Below are 16,177 nucleotides of genomic sequence, written 5' to 3'. Positions count from 1 at the left end.
TTGCTGATACAGACTAACACGGATACCCCTCTGAAACCTGAAGGAACACGGTATGTTTAGTTTGGAAAAGAGGAGATTAACAGAGGACAATTGAGCAGTCTTCAAATACTTGAAAGGCTGCCATAAAAAAGATGGAGAAAACTTGTTCTCTCCTCCCAGAGGGCAGGACAAGAGGCAATAGGTTCAAACTACAGAATAGCAGATTGAGATTAAACCTCAGGGGAAAGTTTCTAACGAAGAACAAAGGACAATGGAACAGGCGCCTAGAGAGGTTGTGGAAACTCCTTCCCTGGAGTTTGCAAAAGGAGGATGGATAGCTGTCTGTCCTGGATGGTTTAGACACACCAAATCTTGGCAGGAGGTTAGACTAGATGACCCTTGCGGTCCCTTCCAACCCTTTTGTGACACTATGCCCCATATTCTTCATGGAGATATATTTATGATATGGCATAACTAAATATGTTTTATGCAAGATGGGTCATGTGAGATATCATTGGAAAGGTTATGTACTGACTATGATTATCCTATTTGTATGGATGTATCATTTCTCTATCTGAAGTTAGGAATATTGACTATGTAACAATTATAACTGTGTTTGCATATGGGGAATGCCCACTGTGCAAAATGCAATCAATCTGGCTGGTTAGTCAATGGGCCATTAGAAAGAACAATAGGACTTTGAAGATGCTAATCTCCCACCTTCCTGAGAAGCTTCCTGGGATGCTGCTTTGAGGTTGCAGCGTCATGTGATCATGTCACCTGGTACTGGATTCCATCTTGGACTACTAGCATTTCTCCACGGAGGGGGAAAAAAATCACACAGAGACAAAGGATTCCGGCTACATGTAAATCCTATTTAAGGCCGGGAAGTGAGGTAATCAGGGTCGGTTCTTCACTGAATCCCTGCCCAAGATGACTGCTAGGAACACCTAGGACTGATCTGGGGGAGGGAAGAACTGGATCCAGGCTAGAAGGTGTCTGGCCTGTGAATATCTGGAATTCTAAGCTGCAAGCAAAAGAAGTTGGTCTTCAAGAATCTCTGCAACCTGCTTAAAACCACATTTCGGGAGAAAAATTACTTCTTGTGGCCAGTTTCTTTAGTGTACTAAGCTTAGTTTGTGTGTTTGCTTTATTTGCTCAAGTAATCTGCTTTGATCTGTTTGCTCTCCCTTATAATCACTTCAAATCTGGTTTTGGAGTTAAGATACTTGTTTTTGTTTCCTATAAACCAGTCTGTGCAATTCATAACTGGGAGGCAAAAAGCTGTGCATCTCTTTCTCCTCACCGAGAGAGGGGGTGATTTTCAGGAGCTTACGCTCAACAGATTTGGGTGCAGCACAGGACAATACCATTTTGGCTTTACACTCCTGGGGGTGTGCGCACTGGAGTGCTGGGCAATCCCTGAACTGAGTCTTCCCATGCAGAGCTGTTCTCAGTGTCTGTGTCCTTTTGCAGCTGGGTGCCGCCTTACCTATGTGTGTTCTGGAGGAGGCTGGAGGGCCTGGCTCAGCAGGACAGGGCGAGGGAGCCCAGTACGGGCTCAGTGGGACCCCAGTACATCAGGTGGCACTCCGAGGGAAAGGGGGCAACCTGTCACACCTGAGTCTATAATTGTTACAATAACCTATGATCAATTTAAAAGAGAGCGTTCCCCCTGTAACGGGGAATTTTATATACCTATACTGCAGCTATCTGTGCGTCTACAAACATGGGATTTCTTTATAAAAAAACCCAGTTCATATTTAAGTTCTGGGATCTAGAGTCCTTGGTCCCTAGAAATTTTCATCAGAATTAGCCAGAGATATATTGCACAGTGTACACAGCTTAACGGGCGATTCAATGACAGCAAATAAACAATCACAACAGCAGCAGTCAGTACATAGAGGCTGGTACCTTGTCAGATCCTGGGACCACTTCAAAGACACTGAGCTGGTTCCTCGTCTCCCTCATATAGCGTTCTTTTTCAGGACACATGTCTGGGCATGTTCCAACAAATGTTTTAGCTCTGCCTAGATCGGTCCTTTTTACTCGAGCTAAACAAGTGTTACACAAAAACAAGTGTTAAGTGCCCTGCTCGTTCATTTCCAGCTGATGTACATCACCCAGCTATAATCAAATCAGACTACAGCCCTAGGTATGCCACGTTTCAGCAGGAACCCAAACATCCACTCTATTATTTACTATTAGGAGAGTGCTGACAGTGCGCTGTACTGAACAAACAGAGGGTAACATGGTCACTTTCTTAAGGAGCTTACAGTCTATAAAGATCATTCAGCCACAAACAGTGGGTGACCTGACAGAGGAGTCCTCTGCTTCAGTGACTTTGCATTTATCACTCTATCTAGCCCCGTGGTGGGCAACCTGCGGCCCGCGGGCTGCATATGGCCCATCAGGATAATCTGATTGCGGGCGGTGAGACATTTTGCTGACAATGACCGTTCACAGGCACGGCCCCCCGCAGCAACTGGGAGAAAAAGGGGTAGAGGTACTCTGGACTAGTAGTTCTCAACCTTTCCATACTACTGTACCCGTTTCAGGAGTCTGATTTGTCTTGTGTGCTGCAAGTTACACATCTCTTAAAAACTGCTTGCTTACAAAGGTCAGACATAAGTGTCACAGCACACTATTACTGAAAAAGTGCTTACTTTCTCATTTACCATGTAATTATAAAATAAATCAATTGGAATACAAATATTGTACTTATACTGTAGTGTAAAGTATATAGAAACAAGTCTACCTAAACAGATCAGTCCCCCTGACAGGAGGAGAAAACCACGCTATTTTATAGGCTGTTCTATGCAGCACACCCATACACCATGGTATCTGAGCATCCAGAGTCTAACCTCTTTGGTTTCATACGCAGACATTACTCTCATTTACCTGACTCGAGAGTCCCTTTCCAGCACAAAAAAGATTTTAAATAATGTAAGCAGATTTCATAATACTTTATTGCCTAGTTTCTCTCCCTAGTAAAGATAGAGAGATTGTGTTGATCTCATCAGACAAGGCTAATAAGAATTTAGCTAATACAAATGTACTAATGGGGAAAAACTCTACAAAATTATAAAACAACATTCTAACATTTCAGAAGTGAGATGCCATTTTTATCATAAACTAGTTTTATTAAATACAACAAAATAAATGAAAAATAAAGATAAAAGTTTACCCTCTTGGGATCTGAGCTCATGTATATTATTGTCATTTGAGTAGTTGACCTGGCCCTCCTAAAGATGCACCTTAATAGATGTTGAACTTCTAGATTTGTAGGGTCTTATTTTAAACTTGGATTCTCAAGAGTGAAAACTAGGATACGAGATTTGCTATGGCACATCAAACCATTGGTCCATCAGGTCCTACCTCTAGTAGTGGCCAATACTGGATGCCATAGAAAAAGGCTACGTTTTGACAGAGAAAGAATTCCTTCCTAGTTCCTACAATTTGATAATCCTCATCTACACATGCATAATTACAAATGTTACCTTGTCTCATGATTTTATCCCTTTGGTCCAGAAGGCGATATTTGTCTTCAGAGGTCTCTGCCACTGAGCCTATCAGGTTACTGAGAGAGGATGCTGATACTGCCAAACCCTCAGAGTTCTGCCCTTCAGTCCCAGAATCAAATGGGTCTGCCTGAAACTGCCGCGACTTTGTAAGAGCAGATTTCTTAGCTGGAGAACTAGAAATAAACAACAAATTTGATCACTGATACACTACTGTACACTGTGAAAATAAAAGGGACTGCAAGCCAAAGAGAATATAAGTTTGCTTGGATTTCTACTCTTAATGTACATCTCACTTTGTTGTCTAAAATGATTATGGAAATGTGATGCTATCAACAATGTTATACTTCTGTACATTACAGTTATGACTGTCAATGCAGTCTTGAGTATTTAGACAACTCATTTACATAAATGCATAATTAATTTCAGTGGCAGTTATGTATCTAAATCCCCTAGACAGTTCTGAAAAAAATCTCAAATTTGGACAGCCATTGGACATAATATTTGCAGCAGTTTTATATCAGTATACAGTATGATAGTCTGTATCTGTTCCTGCTTGTGATCAACTGTTTTGTATAATACTAAAGAACTAGAGTGTTTGGCTAGTCAAATCGCTTGACGGACTATTTAGTCTTGAATAGATGGCATCTTACATGTTGGAATGCTACCCAGAAACACAACAGGTTGTTCCATTAGGACCATACTCCGTACCAACACAAATATATCAAGAGACTATGAAAGGCCCAATCCTGCAAACATTTTGTAAGAGTTGATTATACAACAATTAATTTTTATAAAAAATTAGGACAGTATTTACAACTGAGATTTATTTGCATGGTGAGCTTCAAGTTTTAAAATGCAGCTGAGCAAAATGAACTGCCACAATCATTTAATGTACAACATTTTATTTTTCTCACCCCACAAAACAGAAGTGGCTGAAGGGATTTTGCTCTAATAGCTAAGGAAAATTCACCTTTGGGAAGAGAACAAGCTTGGAAAACTTCAGCAAGCTAATGGTTTGTGATCTTAACTATAGCGGTTGTTATCTAAGCCTATTACAATGAAAAGAACAGAAGAGCAGTTGCTTTATGGTCTTATAGCCAAAACAGTGTGAGGCCCCATTGGGAAAAAAAGCCACAGATATATATAACGTAACAGGCAAATTAAATAAGGCATCTTAAGATCCAAATCATGCATGAAATCAGAAGCGTTGCTGCACATATAGGGAAAATAATCTGTTCAGCATATGTGTCAACCTTCAAATTGTAACACGACCAAGAAGCTCCTAACACACTCATATTCCAACCGGAATGAACAACAGTGAAGGTAAACAATAAATATACAATACAGTTAAAAGAACTTATCTGAAGCTGCAAACAAAACTGCCACGAATAAATGGGAACTTTGATTTTTTTTTTCTTGTTTATTCAATACAAAATGATTGTGGTTACTAGACATACATTCTGATAGGAAATTCTTGTCATGGAAAAAGTCTCTATCAGCCAGACTCTTAGGGTACGTCTAGATTACCCACTGTATCGGTGGGTAGCAATCAATTTCTCGGGGATCGATATATCACGTCTCATCTAGACACGATATATCGATCCCCAAACGCGCTCCTGTCGACTCCGGAACTCCACCAGCGCGAACGGCAGTAGTGGAGTCGACAGGGGAAGCCACGGACGTCGATCCCGCTCCGTGAGGACAAGAGGTAAATCGATCTAAGATACTTCGACTTCAGCTACGCTATTCACGTAGCTGAAGTTGCGTATCTTAGATCGATCCCCACTCCCAGTGTAGACCAGCCCATAGAGAAATGAACATACCTTTTACTAGACGGGTTCCTACTGGCGGAGGGTCTTATTAAAGATTTGCAAAGAGGGGAATGCTGATAGTTTTGCTCATCTTTGCTTTGTCTGCCTTCATCTTCATCAGCCTTTTTCTCCTTAGATGAAAATTCTCCCTTACCAAGACCTGAATAATATACCAGGTGAGATCAGATACTTGCCAAATCATGCAACTGACATTTTAAAATGTACTTCTTGAAAAATGTGTTCTAATTTGTTTTAATTTTATTTCCTTATGGTTTTAGAAGTCACAGTCATATGAACTTATACAGTGTTTTCAAGCTATTTTGCATTAGATAATGTGTCATGCACAAATCCAATTCCACAATGTAGGACTAGGAAACTTATTGGTTCTATTGCAAACTGACAGAATGAGACACTACGATCCATACTGTTATGTAGTTCAATATGAAACGACAAAAGGTTTATTTAGCAATAACTGTAGTTGTTTGGCAGATTGTCAGCAAATGTAAAGCCTGATTATCTGAATTTTGAATTTCCCAAATTTTGGATGTTTCCCAAATCAGAAATTTGTACACATATGAATTTTATCAGAAATTGTGATTACTGAAGTGGTTTGAATGTCTCCCAAGACATTTGGATAATCAGGTTTACCTGTACAGACTCATTCTCGGATGCATGTGTCCTCAGAACTTAAATCTGAACCCTGTGGAAAGCTGGGGCCATGTGCATGCTCTTTGGCAGCAGCACACATCTGGTATGTTAGCAGTTTGTTCTGCTAAAATGATCAGAAGTGAAATAATTTAAGATGAAGCCATTGTCATCATCAGGCTCCAAAGCTGACATCATAATGAGATGAGCATAGGCAAATAAGCACTCTCAGAGCTTCAGGAAGACAATACTGCAGCAGTTTGCATTCGTTTTTTGTGGGGAAGTTTAGGGCTGTGGAATGAGGAGGCAACACTTTTAGTACTGGTGTTTGTCCCAGCGTTACTCAAATGCAGCCACCAGGGGCTTTTCTTGCAGCCTCAGCCTCCTGGGCAGTGGTTTGGGCGAGCGGGGGGCAAAGCAGGGGCCCCTCCCCAGTGGTTGGGCCCCACCTCCCTCTGGACGAGCAGTTAGTGAGTTCCCCACCTTCCCAGGAGCGGTGGGGTTGGGCTTCAGCCCTGGGGTGCGGGCAGCAGACTCCAGCCACGGGGCTTTGGGCTCTGTCACCAGACCCCATCCCCTGGGTGTGGGGCTTTGGGCTCCGTTCCCTGGCTGTGTGGTGGCAGGCTCTGTCCCCGAGCTTATCCCGCCATCACCTCCGCCCCGCTCTGCCTTCCCCAGTGCGCCACTGCCCCTGGCCCCCACTGCCTCTGTACCCACCTCCCCATCCAGGGCTTAATTTGTCCCCGGACTTGCTGGGGCTGAGTAAGTCTGCTGTGAAAAGTGATATTAACAAACATACAAACATCACTTTTCACAGCAGATTTACTCATAGCTAGCAAGCCTTAAAGAAACAAAACAAAAAAACCCACAACAACGCAAAAGAGCAAAGGAAACAACAAGAAAAACAGACAAGAATGTTCAAAGCCCCTTATTCGTGTTTCTAGTCTCGTTTGGTCCAGTACAGAAGAGAGACAACGGTACATGATTTATATTATCGAGTCTGCAAAAAACCAAACAAACCCTACATAGATAAATTATAATGATTTGGACATGTATATGTGCATATTTGTTTGTATTTTCTAAAAGTTAATTAAGTATTTTAGGAAAAATTGTCAGAGTGGCCACCAGCAAGAATTGGTGGCTGCACCCTGAAGCCACCAAAAACTGTTTTGTGAGAAACCCCGTGCAGAGTACCACGTAGTGATACTCAGATCCTAGGCGGATGTTTACAATAAGGTTAACTAGACTAGAGTGTTTTGTTCCATGGGAACAAAGCTAACATGGGAGGTATACTTCCAAACTGGACCACCACCTGAGGGAGCTGTTCATTACGACTCATGTCTGACAGACCCATACAAATCTATGACATTTAAACACTTATTTTAACTGAATACACCAGAAGAGAAAGACGTAACTAAGTGACCAAAACATGAGGAAAGGAGGGACGGGAAAGAAACTGAAGAAATCAGCACCATGGCTCCTCATGTAACCTTACATCAAACATTAAATTCAGCCAGGGAGAGTGTATCTTCCCCAGAATTCAGCTTTCCAGATGGCTCCTAGTTTGCAAGAATACTAGAAGGAGAAAACACCATCCCTTTTATTATGCAGATAGTTCTCAAATTAAAATGTTACCCAACCAATGTAAAAAGTTTATTTTGCAGCATGAGGCTCTTGCTACTCATAAAAGCATAATCTTAGGAACGTTCACTACAGCTAGTGCCTAATCGCCTGGTTATCCATGGATGCTTTATAAAGGCATTATAGCTTTTAGGCGGGACAGTTAAATTCAAGACCTACATTTAATCCTTTGGGGGGTGGGGAGGTGAAGTAGGAGGACAGCAGTTTAGATATCTAATAGGAAAGGCTTTGTCATGGATATTTTTAGTAAAAGTCATGGACAGGTCACAGGCAGTAAACAAAAATTCACAGCCAGTGACCTGTCCATGACTTTTATTTGGGGGGAGAGGGGACACGGCCCTGGGGGCGCTACGGGTTCTGTGGGGGGTGGGGGGGGGGGTGCAGGTACTGCCGGGGGTGCTGGAGGGATTGGCAGGGCTGGGGCAGGTTCCCTCCCCAGCTCCTGGGAAGCGGTGACCTCCAGTTCCTAGCTCCATGTGCTGCCTCCGCTCCATCCCAAGCCCCGGTTCTGCAGCTCCCATTGGCTGGGAACCGCAGCCAATGGGAACTGCGGGGGACAGCGCCTGTGGACAGAGGCAGCACATGGAGCTAGGAGCTGAGGGAGGGGAGTTCCTGTTGCCCTTCTGGAGAGACCTCCTCAAGTAAGCACTGCCCTGCACCCCAATGCCCAGCCCTGAGCCCCCACAGAAAAACTCCTGCTGCTGCGGGGTGGGGGGACCGAAAGGGCCCCAGCAGCAACTGGTGTGACTGGCCCAGGGGCTGCCCGAGCTGCTCAGGCAGCTCCTGGGCCAGCCGCAAGGGCCGCTGCAGAAGTCACAGAGGTCATGGAAAGTCACGGAATCCGTGACTTCCATGACCTTCATGACAAACATGGAGAATTAATAATAGATGCTTGGAAGAAAACCACTCTCACTTACTGACCATCGTCTGATGAACAATTTCTGACTGTAAAAAGCTGAGGGTTAGCAGACACCACCAAGAATTGCTTTATTTTTTAGTTTTTACTCCAAGTACATTCATCTTATTTTCTTACAAACAGACTGTAAAAATCAGATGCTGTACATGAGCACAGCCTTTGCATTTGGTGCCCATCACAAAGGGAGAAACAACCATAGAAACAGTGTTTTACTTTAATTCCAATCTGGTGCAAACAGGTGCCACACCACTGAAATCAACTGATTCTCACCCTCTTATATCATGCCTAGAAGAAACACAGAAAATAAAAGCTTACTTGTTTTCTTCTTATGCCAAAATGTTACTATATCTTTGTGTAACCCTTTTGCCTTCTTCCTTGCCTGAGCAGCAGAGGCCTGAAAAAAAGCATGCAATGCCAGGGACAATTAGCATCGGAACAGGATGTAAAGAAGCCTACCCAGCATGTACAAAGATATGTTTGCTTGTTTCATTGGGAGTTCAGTCATCTCCCTAGATGTCACTAAAACCCCAAATGCCATATGTGGCGAGCAGACTGCCCCAGAAGATTGCCTTGTGGTGGAGGTCACATAAAGCTGAGGTCTGTGGTACCCTAATAAGTATCGTATCAGGCTGATGGCTCTCGAGACTGAAGGCCTCTTTTTAACCGCAGAACAGGTACTGCATGTGCTAGCAACATAGTCTGCCCCATGCTGTCCCATCAATATACCCCCGTCCTGATCTGATGGGATCACCTTTAGTGGTTAGAATATAGTCTCGTCTCCAGATGTTGATTCGTTAGAGCAGAAATCCATTAACTCCACCACAGTGAATGGCTGTACACATCCCAAACATACATCTAGCTACTACACATCTATTTTTAAAATTTACATTAAATACTCACATGATCAAAAAAGTGAATAATAGCCAGCTTTTTGCTGCGCCTGGTAAGGACGCGCTGGACTTTCGTCTGTCCAAAATGCTTCTTGAGCACATTTGTGTCATTAAGGTAGTCAGGGATATTTTTGCACTGGATTGCTGTGAGTTCACTTGGCGATACGCCACCAAGACTGTCCACACTCCCGCTGCTTCGATTTCGACGTGAAGGAGTCACAACAGCAGAATCTGAGAGAAAATGTTGAAAGAGTGTGGTTTCTTATTTTGGATCTCAAGAAAGTAGATGTTAAATCAGAAGTTTGCATTAAGCAGGGGTACTGACACCTGCAGCACTTATTTACACTGTGGATTAGTTAATGAAAACACTAAAATAATTCAGTGTTAAGATTGAAATTTTGGATTAGCAAAGCAAGGAAATTCAACGTTCTCATGGCAACATTAACTAGCCCCCTGTAACGAGGAGTCCTTTATTACAACTGGCAAAGTGTGCAATTACATATTTTAAAAATATTGTTCAGCTATGTGGAGCCATGAGAATGGACTAAGCTATACACAATCACATACAGTTAGTTATGAAGTGAGATTAAATAAATTAAGATGTAAACAGGTTCTCTTGTGCATATGTAAAGACAAAAAACTAACAAAATGCAATGTATATTTCATAAAAAAGCTACATTAAAAGAACATTAAGACTGCAGAGTGAAGCACTCAAAATTCAGGAAATGTTAGGCAGCCTTACATCCCACTGTTAATATACATTATGATGTAGTCCTCTTTACAAAAAGCCACATTACTGAAGAAGGCAGTGGAGGAGAAGAAAGCGGGGAAGGGAAGAAGAGAGACAGAATAAGGAATGAGATGGGGAGGTTTGCAAAGGAGGAAATCAAGACATCTCTGAATTTCCAGGGAAGCTTGGGGGTGTCAGGGTAGGAGGGGATGGAAAGGTTACACAGAATTACTATATAAATATTTAGAAAGTGCTAATTATCAGGTGCCAGTGCAAAGATTAAGACAGGGGTTCTCAACCAGGGGTCCAGGGCCCCCTGGGGGGCTGCGAGCAGGTTTCAGGGGGTCCTCCAAGCATGGCTAGCATTAGACTCGCTAGGACCCAGGACAGAAAGCTGAAGCCCTGCCACATGGGACTGCAGCCCAGGGCCCCCTAACCCCGGCACCCAGGGCTGAAGCTGAAGTCTGAGCAACTTCCGCGGTGCCCCCTGTGGCATGGGACTCCGGGGATTTGCCCTGCTTGCTACCCCCTAACGCCAGCCCTGGCTTTTATATGCATGTCATAAACATAGCGATAAGGGTAGCATAAAATCTCTCCTTGGCAGCTGTACTGAATCACTTTACCTGTAAGGGGTTAAGTAGCTCAAATCATGTAGTTGGCACCTGACCAGAAGGACCAATGAGGAAAGAAGATACTTTCAAATTGGGCAGGGGAGATTTGTTTGTGGCTCTCTTTGTGCTGTTCCCTCTCCAGACAGAGAGAAAAGCCAAGCAGGGACAACATCTCCTGAAAATATAGCTGGAATGATCCATCTAAAATTACAAAAATTGTAAGTAGGCAAGGAAATGCATTAGGTTATCTTTTGTTTTGGCTTGTGAATTTTCCTATGCTACAAAGGTAGTTTTATTCCTGTTTTTGTAACTGTGAAACTGAGTCCGGAGGGAAATCTTCTACGTTTAAAATCTTTTATTACCGTGTAAAGTTACCTTCCATCCTGATTTTGCAGGTGTGATTCTTTTACTTTTTTCTTTATTATAAAGTTCTTTTAAGAACCTGATTGATTTTCAGTGTCCTAAAGAGCAAGGGTTTGTTTGGTCTGTGCTCACACTGCTAACCAATTGGTTGGTACATTATTCTCAAGCCTTCCCAGGAAAGGGGGTGAAGAGGTTTGGGGGGATATTTTGTGGGGATAGGGACTCCAAGTGACCCTTCCCTGAATTTTTATATAAAATCACTTGGTGGTGGCAGCAATACTGTCCAAGGACAAGGAAAGGAATTTGTGCCTTGGGGAAGTTTCAACCTAAACTAGTAGAATATAAGCTATGGGAGTTTTTCATGTGGGTCCCCATAGCTGTACCCCAGAGTCCGGGGGGTGAGGGGAACCCTGACAATGCAGAAAATCAGTTGCTGTGGCACAGCTGGGCCGTGGAGTTTTTATAGCATGTTGCGGGGGCCTCAGAAAGGAAAAGGCTGAGAACCTCTGGGTTAAATAGTACTGTACTGATGGACTTGCAAGAGCTCAGTTTTCTTTCTCCTGAATCCCCAGAATGAGGAAACAGCATGTACAGAGCCATGATGAGGGTGGAGGAAGGTAAAGCAATAAGGTAATTAGGGATGGAAAAGGGAGGAGGGAAGAAAGCAAGAGAGAGATACCGAACAAAAAGAGAAAACTGGATGGAAGAACCATATGACTTTGCCATGGAGTGGGAACAGGAGGGAGAAGAGGAAGGTGAGATAAAAGCACACACAGGAGAATGGGAGATGAGAGAGAAATACAAGACAGAACTCCGAAAAACAATCAACCCTGCAAAACAAAAATCAAACGCCAAGTACATTATCCAGAAATTTCTGCCTGAAGAGCAGCACATTAGTTTATTATGCATCAGCTTAAATAAACTAAGCATAGCAAAACATATGCCTTGATTGGCTTAAATACAATTGCAACCACAAAAGGAGTTGAGAGAAGAGATATGTGCCCTATACACTTCTCAATGCCATTTTTTAAACTGTAGCAAGCTCATGTTTTCCTTACTGACCCACAACCTCTATTAAACGTCAGTCATTTTCAACCCCTGAGAAGAGTAATTAACTTAATTAATGCCACAGAGGTGAGCCTCCACTACACCAACACTTGACTAACCAAAGGAAGAAGCATCTGTCTTCACAGTGACCACCTCGGACAATTTAGAAGCAACACTGACGTATTTGAAAGCATGCGCTGTTTAATCCTCTTTAATCACAAGAGCAACAATCGCAAAGGGCACCTCCAGGGTAGGATGTAAAATGAAATCATTAATTCTCCAAAAAGGAAAACAAAGAATCCCTTGGAAAAGCAAACTTTAAAGAGAGCAAGCCATCCTGTTAACTTCCACTACCCATGGTTCATTTCCACTACCTGATTTATTGAATAGTGCTGATTCCTAGCACTTACCTTCCTTAGTTTTCGCTTCAGTTTTCTCTTTACAATCTCCCTCTTTTAATGGTGCTGAGAGCCGTGGCGCTGCAAACAGAGACTTGCTTGCTCCCAACATCTCTTCATTTTCTCCAGATTCTCCAGATACTCTTTCCTTTTTTGACTCTTTCTTAACACGTCCACTATCTTTATTGCTTTTTAGCACATCCTGCAGTGTTCGGCTAAACAAGCCAGCTGCTCCACGTGGCCGGCTTAATCGAACAGGTCGCTTATCTGGAGGATAACCACTCCTAGATACAATCTCTGACTCCTCTGCAACATCATAATCCCGCCCTCTTGGGGAACGATCTCGTTCCTCTTTTCTTTTCATTCCTTTTACAAGGCTGGCAAGTGGCTCACTCTGAGCTTCGTCATGTTCTGATTTAGTCGTTATACTGACTTGGAAGTTTCCTCCTAAATCCAAGGACCCAGATGAGCTAGAAAAAGTAGTGAAGCTACTGCTGGGGCTTCCAAAGAGCGGCTTTGTTCCTTTTCTGTCATCCTCTACTGTTTTGCTTGGTACAGAAGAGGCAAAGGAAGATGGCAAATTACTGCTGCTAGCTGGTTTTGAAAAGCTGAAGTTTGTACTGGTAGTAGAGCTACTGGTCTCTTGAGAAAGGCCAAAAGGGGCCAGTACTCCAGGCCCACTACTAACTGGATGGGAAAATGTGAAAGATGTTGGGATGATCTGGCTTTGTGTTTTCTCTGGCTCAGAACCAGCACCAAAGATTGGTTTAAATATTGCATTTTCTGGTGTTTTAAAGCTGATTTCTGATCCCGCAAAGCCACTACTTGAAACGTCTCCAGATGTAACTCCAAAGTTAGAAGCATTCTGAAAAGTTCCAAGGTTAGTAGGTGGTTTAAAACTAAATCCTTGGTTTCCAACAACAGAGGAGCTAGTTGGTGCAGAAGATGCCACAAAAGTTGTAGGTTGTCCAAGACCATAAGTCTGTGTAAACCCAGGGGGTGGCCCAAATCCCAAGGTTTGCCCTGAAGCAGGATGGCTTAATCCCGAAGGCTGAGTAAAGCTGGATGGCTGGGCAAACCCAAGATTCTGTACAGATCCTCCACTGCTCTGTCCAAACATAGAGGGCTGACCAAATCGAAATGGTGTTTGAGCTTGAAACATTCCTACAGAACTATTAGAAGGTGCTTGGAAAACAGCAGGCTGCTGTCCGCGAAAAGGTCTGTTAGGGTTCATCTTCAAACGTAGGAATTAGTGAGTATCTGCCAAAGAGAGCTCATGCCTCGAACATCTGCTAACTTTCAGTTTCCAGCCAGTCATTCTAGTAATCTGAAATACAAATGTGTAACATTACATTACATTTTCTAATTGGTTTCCATTTATAATAGGGAAGTTCAGCCAAGAAAATTATTAATTGCTTTATCCTACATCTTTGCAACATCCTATTAACTTTTTACTATGTTTAAAAAAATAATTTATTCTTGCATCTTGTTTTCTCTCTTCTGTGGTTTCTAATCTGTGAAATAACAGTTGTTGGGTTTATGGTGGCCTGTACTCTACAGGTCAGAGTGGATGACCTGGTGCTCCCTTCTGGCCTTAAATACTACTGCTCTATAACTTTTTAACTCATCCTATGATTAGTCAGTTTACTTAATAGTCTTGTGAGGGACTTTTTGAAAGTCCTAATCTACCAGTTCTTTATCCATTATTTTGCTGATAACCTCAAACAATTTGAACATATTGGAGAGAGAGAATGTCCCTTTACAGAAGGCATACCATTTCATCCCCATTGTATCATATTCATGGGTGTGTTAAAATTGTCTGTAATTGCTCTTCAACCATTTAACCTGGCACCATAGTAAGGTTCACTACGATTGCTTCTATCGCATATCTCAAATATAGGTATTACTCTCCAGTCCTGTGACACAATAGCTGAATGTGGTAATAGATTGGATAGCTTTGTTAGCAGCTCAGTCACTTTATTCTTAACTTCCTTCAGAACTCACGGATGTACCATCCAGTCCTGATGACTTAACGCTATTTAATCAGTTTGTTTCAACACCTTTTCTTTTGACAGCTCAGTCTCTGACAATGCTTCGTTCTTTATTACCTGAAGAGAGTAGGTCAGGATAGATATCTCCCTAACATCCTCTGTGGTGAAATTATTTAGCTTCTCTGAAATGTCCTTTTCATCTTTAATTGCTCCCTTTATTCCCTGGTAGTCTAGTGCACCACTCATTTCCTTACAGGATTCCCAGTTCTGATATACCTGAACAATTCTGTTCCATTTGCTCATTTTCCAATTACTTTTCTAAATACCTTAGCCTTCTTAAACCATAAGGTGGAATTTATCTACTGTACAGGTGACCATTATGTACAATTAAGGCCCTGATCCTGCACCTGCATCCTTGCAGGCACTTTTACCCACAAGGAGGTTCTGAGTGGGTAGAAAGGTCTGCCCATACAGATCCAGATGCATGATCAGGCCCTAATTTGTTAACATCAGCGCTGACACTAAGGATTTTTTTTTCCAATTTGGACTGTAAAGGCTTTGTGACTATCTGCCTTTAAAAAAAAAAAATCTAGTGTAGGGTGTTAGCTTTAGGTACTACCTCTTCCCTGAAAATGTTATGCTTAATTTTATTGCACTTATTGATACTGAACAGATTAACTACTTTTGAGCCATTTCCTATGCACTACTTTCAAGAGACTGCTGCACGCGAAAAAGGAAGGAAGTCTGAGCAAAAAGCTATTTCCCAGAATAATATACGGTAGCTACTCACTCCAAGGAGCAACCAGGCTACCGCTGGGCCAGAACTAATTCCCTGGCTCTGAAACTCATCTTTCCATATGGGACAGGGCCAGACCTAGCAGCGTGGACGCACCTGAATGTGGGGCTTAAAATCATTTTCCATAAAAATTCCTGGCGTCCGGATTGAACCTACTACAGAAGCCGTAAATTCAAAGTGCAGAGGTGCATCCGTAGCCCTCTGCCCACGCAGCCTACCCTGCGCTGCCCCCCAACTGAATGGGAACTGCCTGTTCAGAGAGGGCAGGTGTAAAGTGAACAAAGACAAGCAATAATTCACACGCAGCCAAAGGAGAGTCCCCAGGCCCGTACCGGGGCAGAGGCGACTCAGGGCAGGGGAACGGGGACCGTGCCTGGGCACAGGGGAAAGGAGTCTGGGGGGCGGGGTCAGTGCCCAGGGCCGGGGCGGGGGGCGGTGCCCACAGACAAGGGCCGGGGGAAGAGGGCTGGGGAGGGTCGGTGCCTGGGCAAGGGACTGGCGAGGGGGTGGCGCCTGCAGACAGGGAAATGGGGGCAGCGGGCAGGAGCCAGGGAACGAGGGCGGGGGAGGGGCTGTGGCAGGTGGGTCAGTGCCCAGGCAGTGGCATTGGAATGGGGGCGGTGGGCGGGGGAATGGGGGGCAGTGCCCGGGGGAGGAGAGGGCGCGAGGGGCCGGTGCCCACAGGCGGGGGAGGGGGGCGCGAGGGGCCGGTGCCCGGGGGCGGGGGAAGGGGGGGCGCGAGGGGCCGGTGCCCACAGGCGGGGGGCGGGGGAGGAGGGGGCGCGAGGGGCCGGGGGCGGGGGAAGGGGGGGCGCGAGGGGCCGGTGCCCGGGGG

General features: G+C 43.9%; 1 protein-coding gene across 2 annotated transcripts in view; it reads right to left on the bottom strand.

Moving 5' to 3' along the window:
• The window catches only part of LOC123343357 (minichromosome maintenance complex component 3 associated protein), a 77,831-nt gene that overhangs the window by 61,377 nt on the left and 277 nt on the right, over positions 1-16,177 (bottom strand). The window contains exons 1-7 of one of the 2 annotated variants that reach the window (XM_044978429.1): positions 15,439-15,571; positions 12,568-13,882; positions 9,417-9,637; positions 8,832-8,910; positions 5,327-5,474; positions 3,480-3,676; positions 1,894-2,033 (exon numbers count right to left, since the gene is read on the bottom strand). In XM_044978429.1, coding sequence (XP_044834364.1) covers positions 1,894-2,033; positions 3,480-3,676; positions 5,327-5,474; positions 8,832-8,910; positions 9,417-9,637; positions 12,568-13,789 — 2,007 coding nt within the window. In that variant the 5' untranslated portion in view covers positions 13,790-13,882; positions 15,439-15,571. Of the gene's footprint in view, positions 1-1,893; positions 2,034-3,479; positions 3,677-5,326; positions 5,475-8,831; positions 8,911-9,416; positions 9,638-12,567; positions 13,883-15,438; positions 15,572-16,177 lie in introns of those variants that run through there. The other variant, XM_044978430.1, reaches the window with a different exon arrangement.

The sequence above is a fragment of the Mauremys mutica genome, chromosome 10 (assembly GCF_020497125.1).
Source record: "Mauremys mutica isolate MM-2020 ecotype Southern chromosome 10, ASM2049712v1, whole genome shotgun sequence".
In the NCBI taxonomy this organism is placed as follows: Eukaryota; Metazoa; Chordata; order Testudines; family Geoemydidae; genus Mauremys; species Mauremys mutica.
This window is presented reverse-complemented; position numbering and strand designations above follow the sequence as displayed.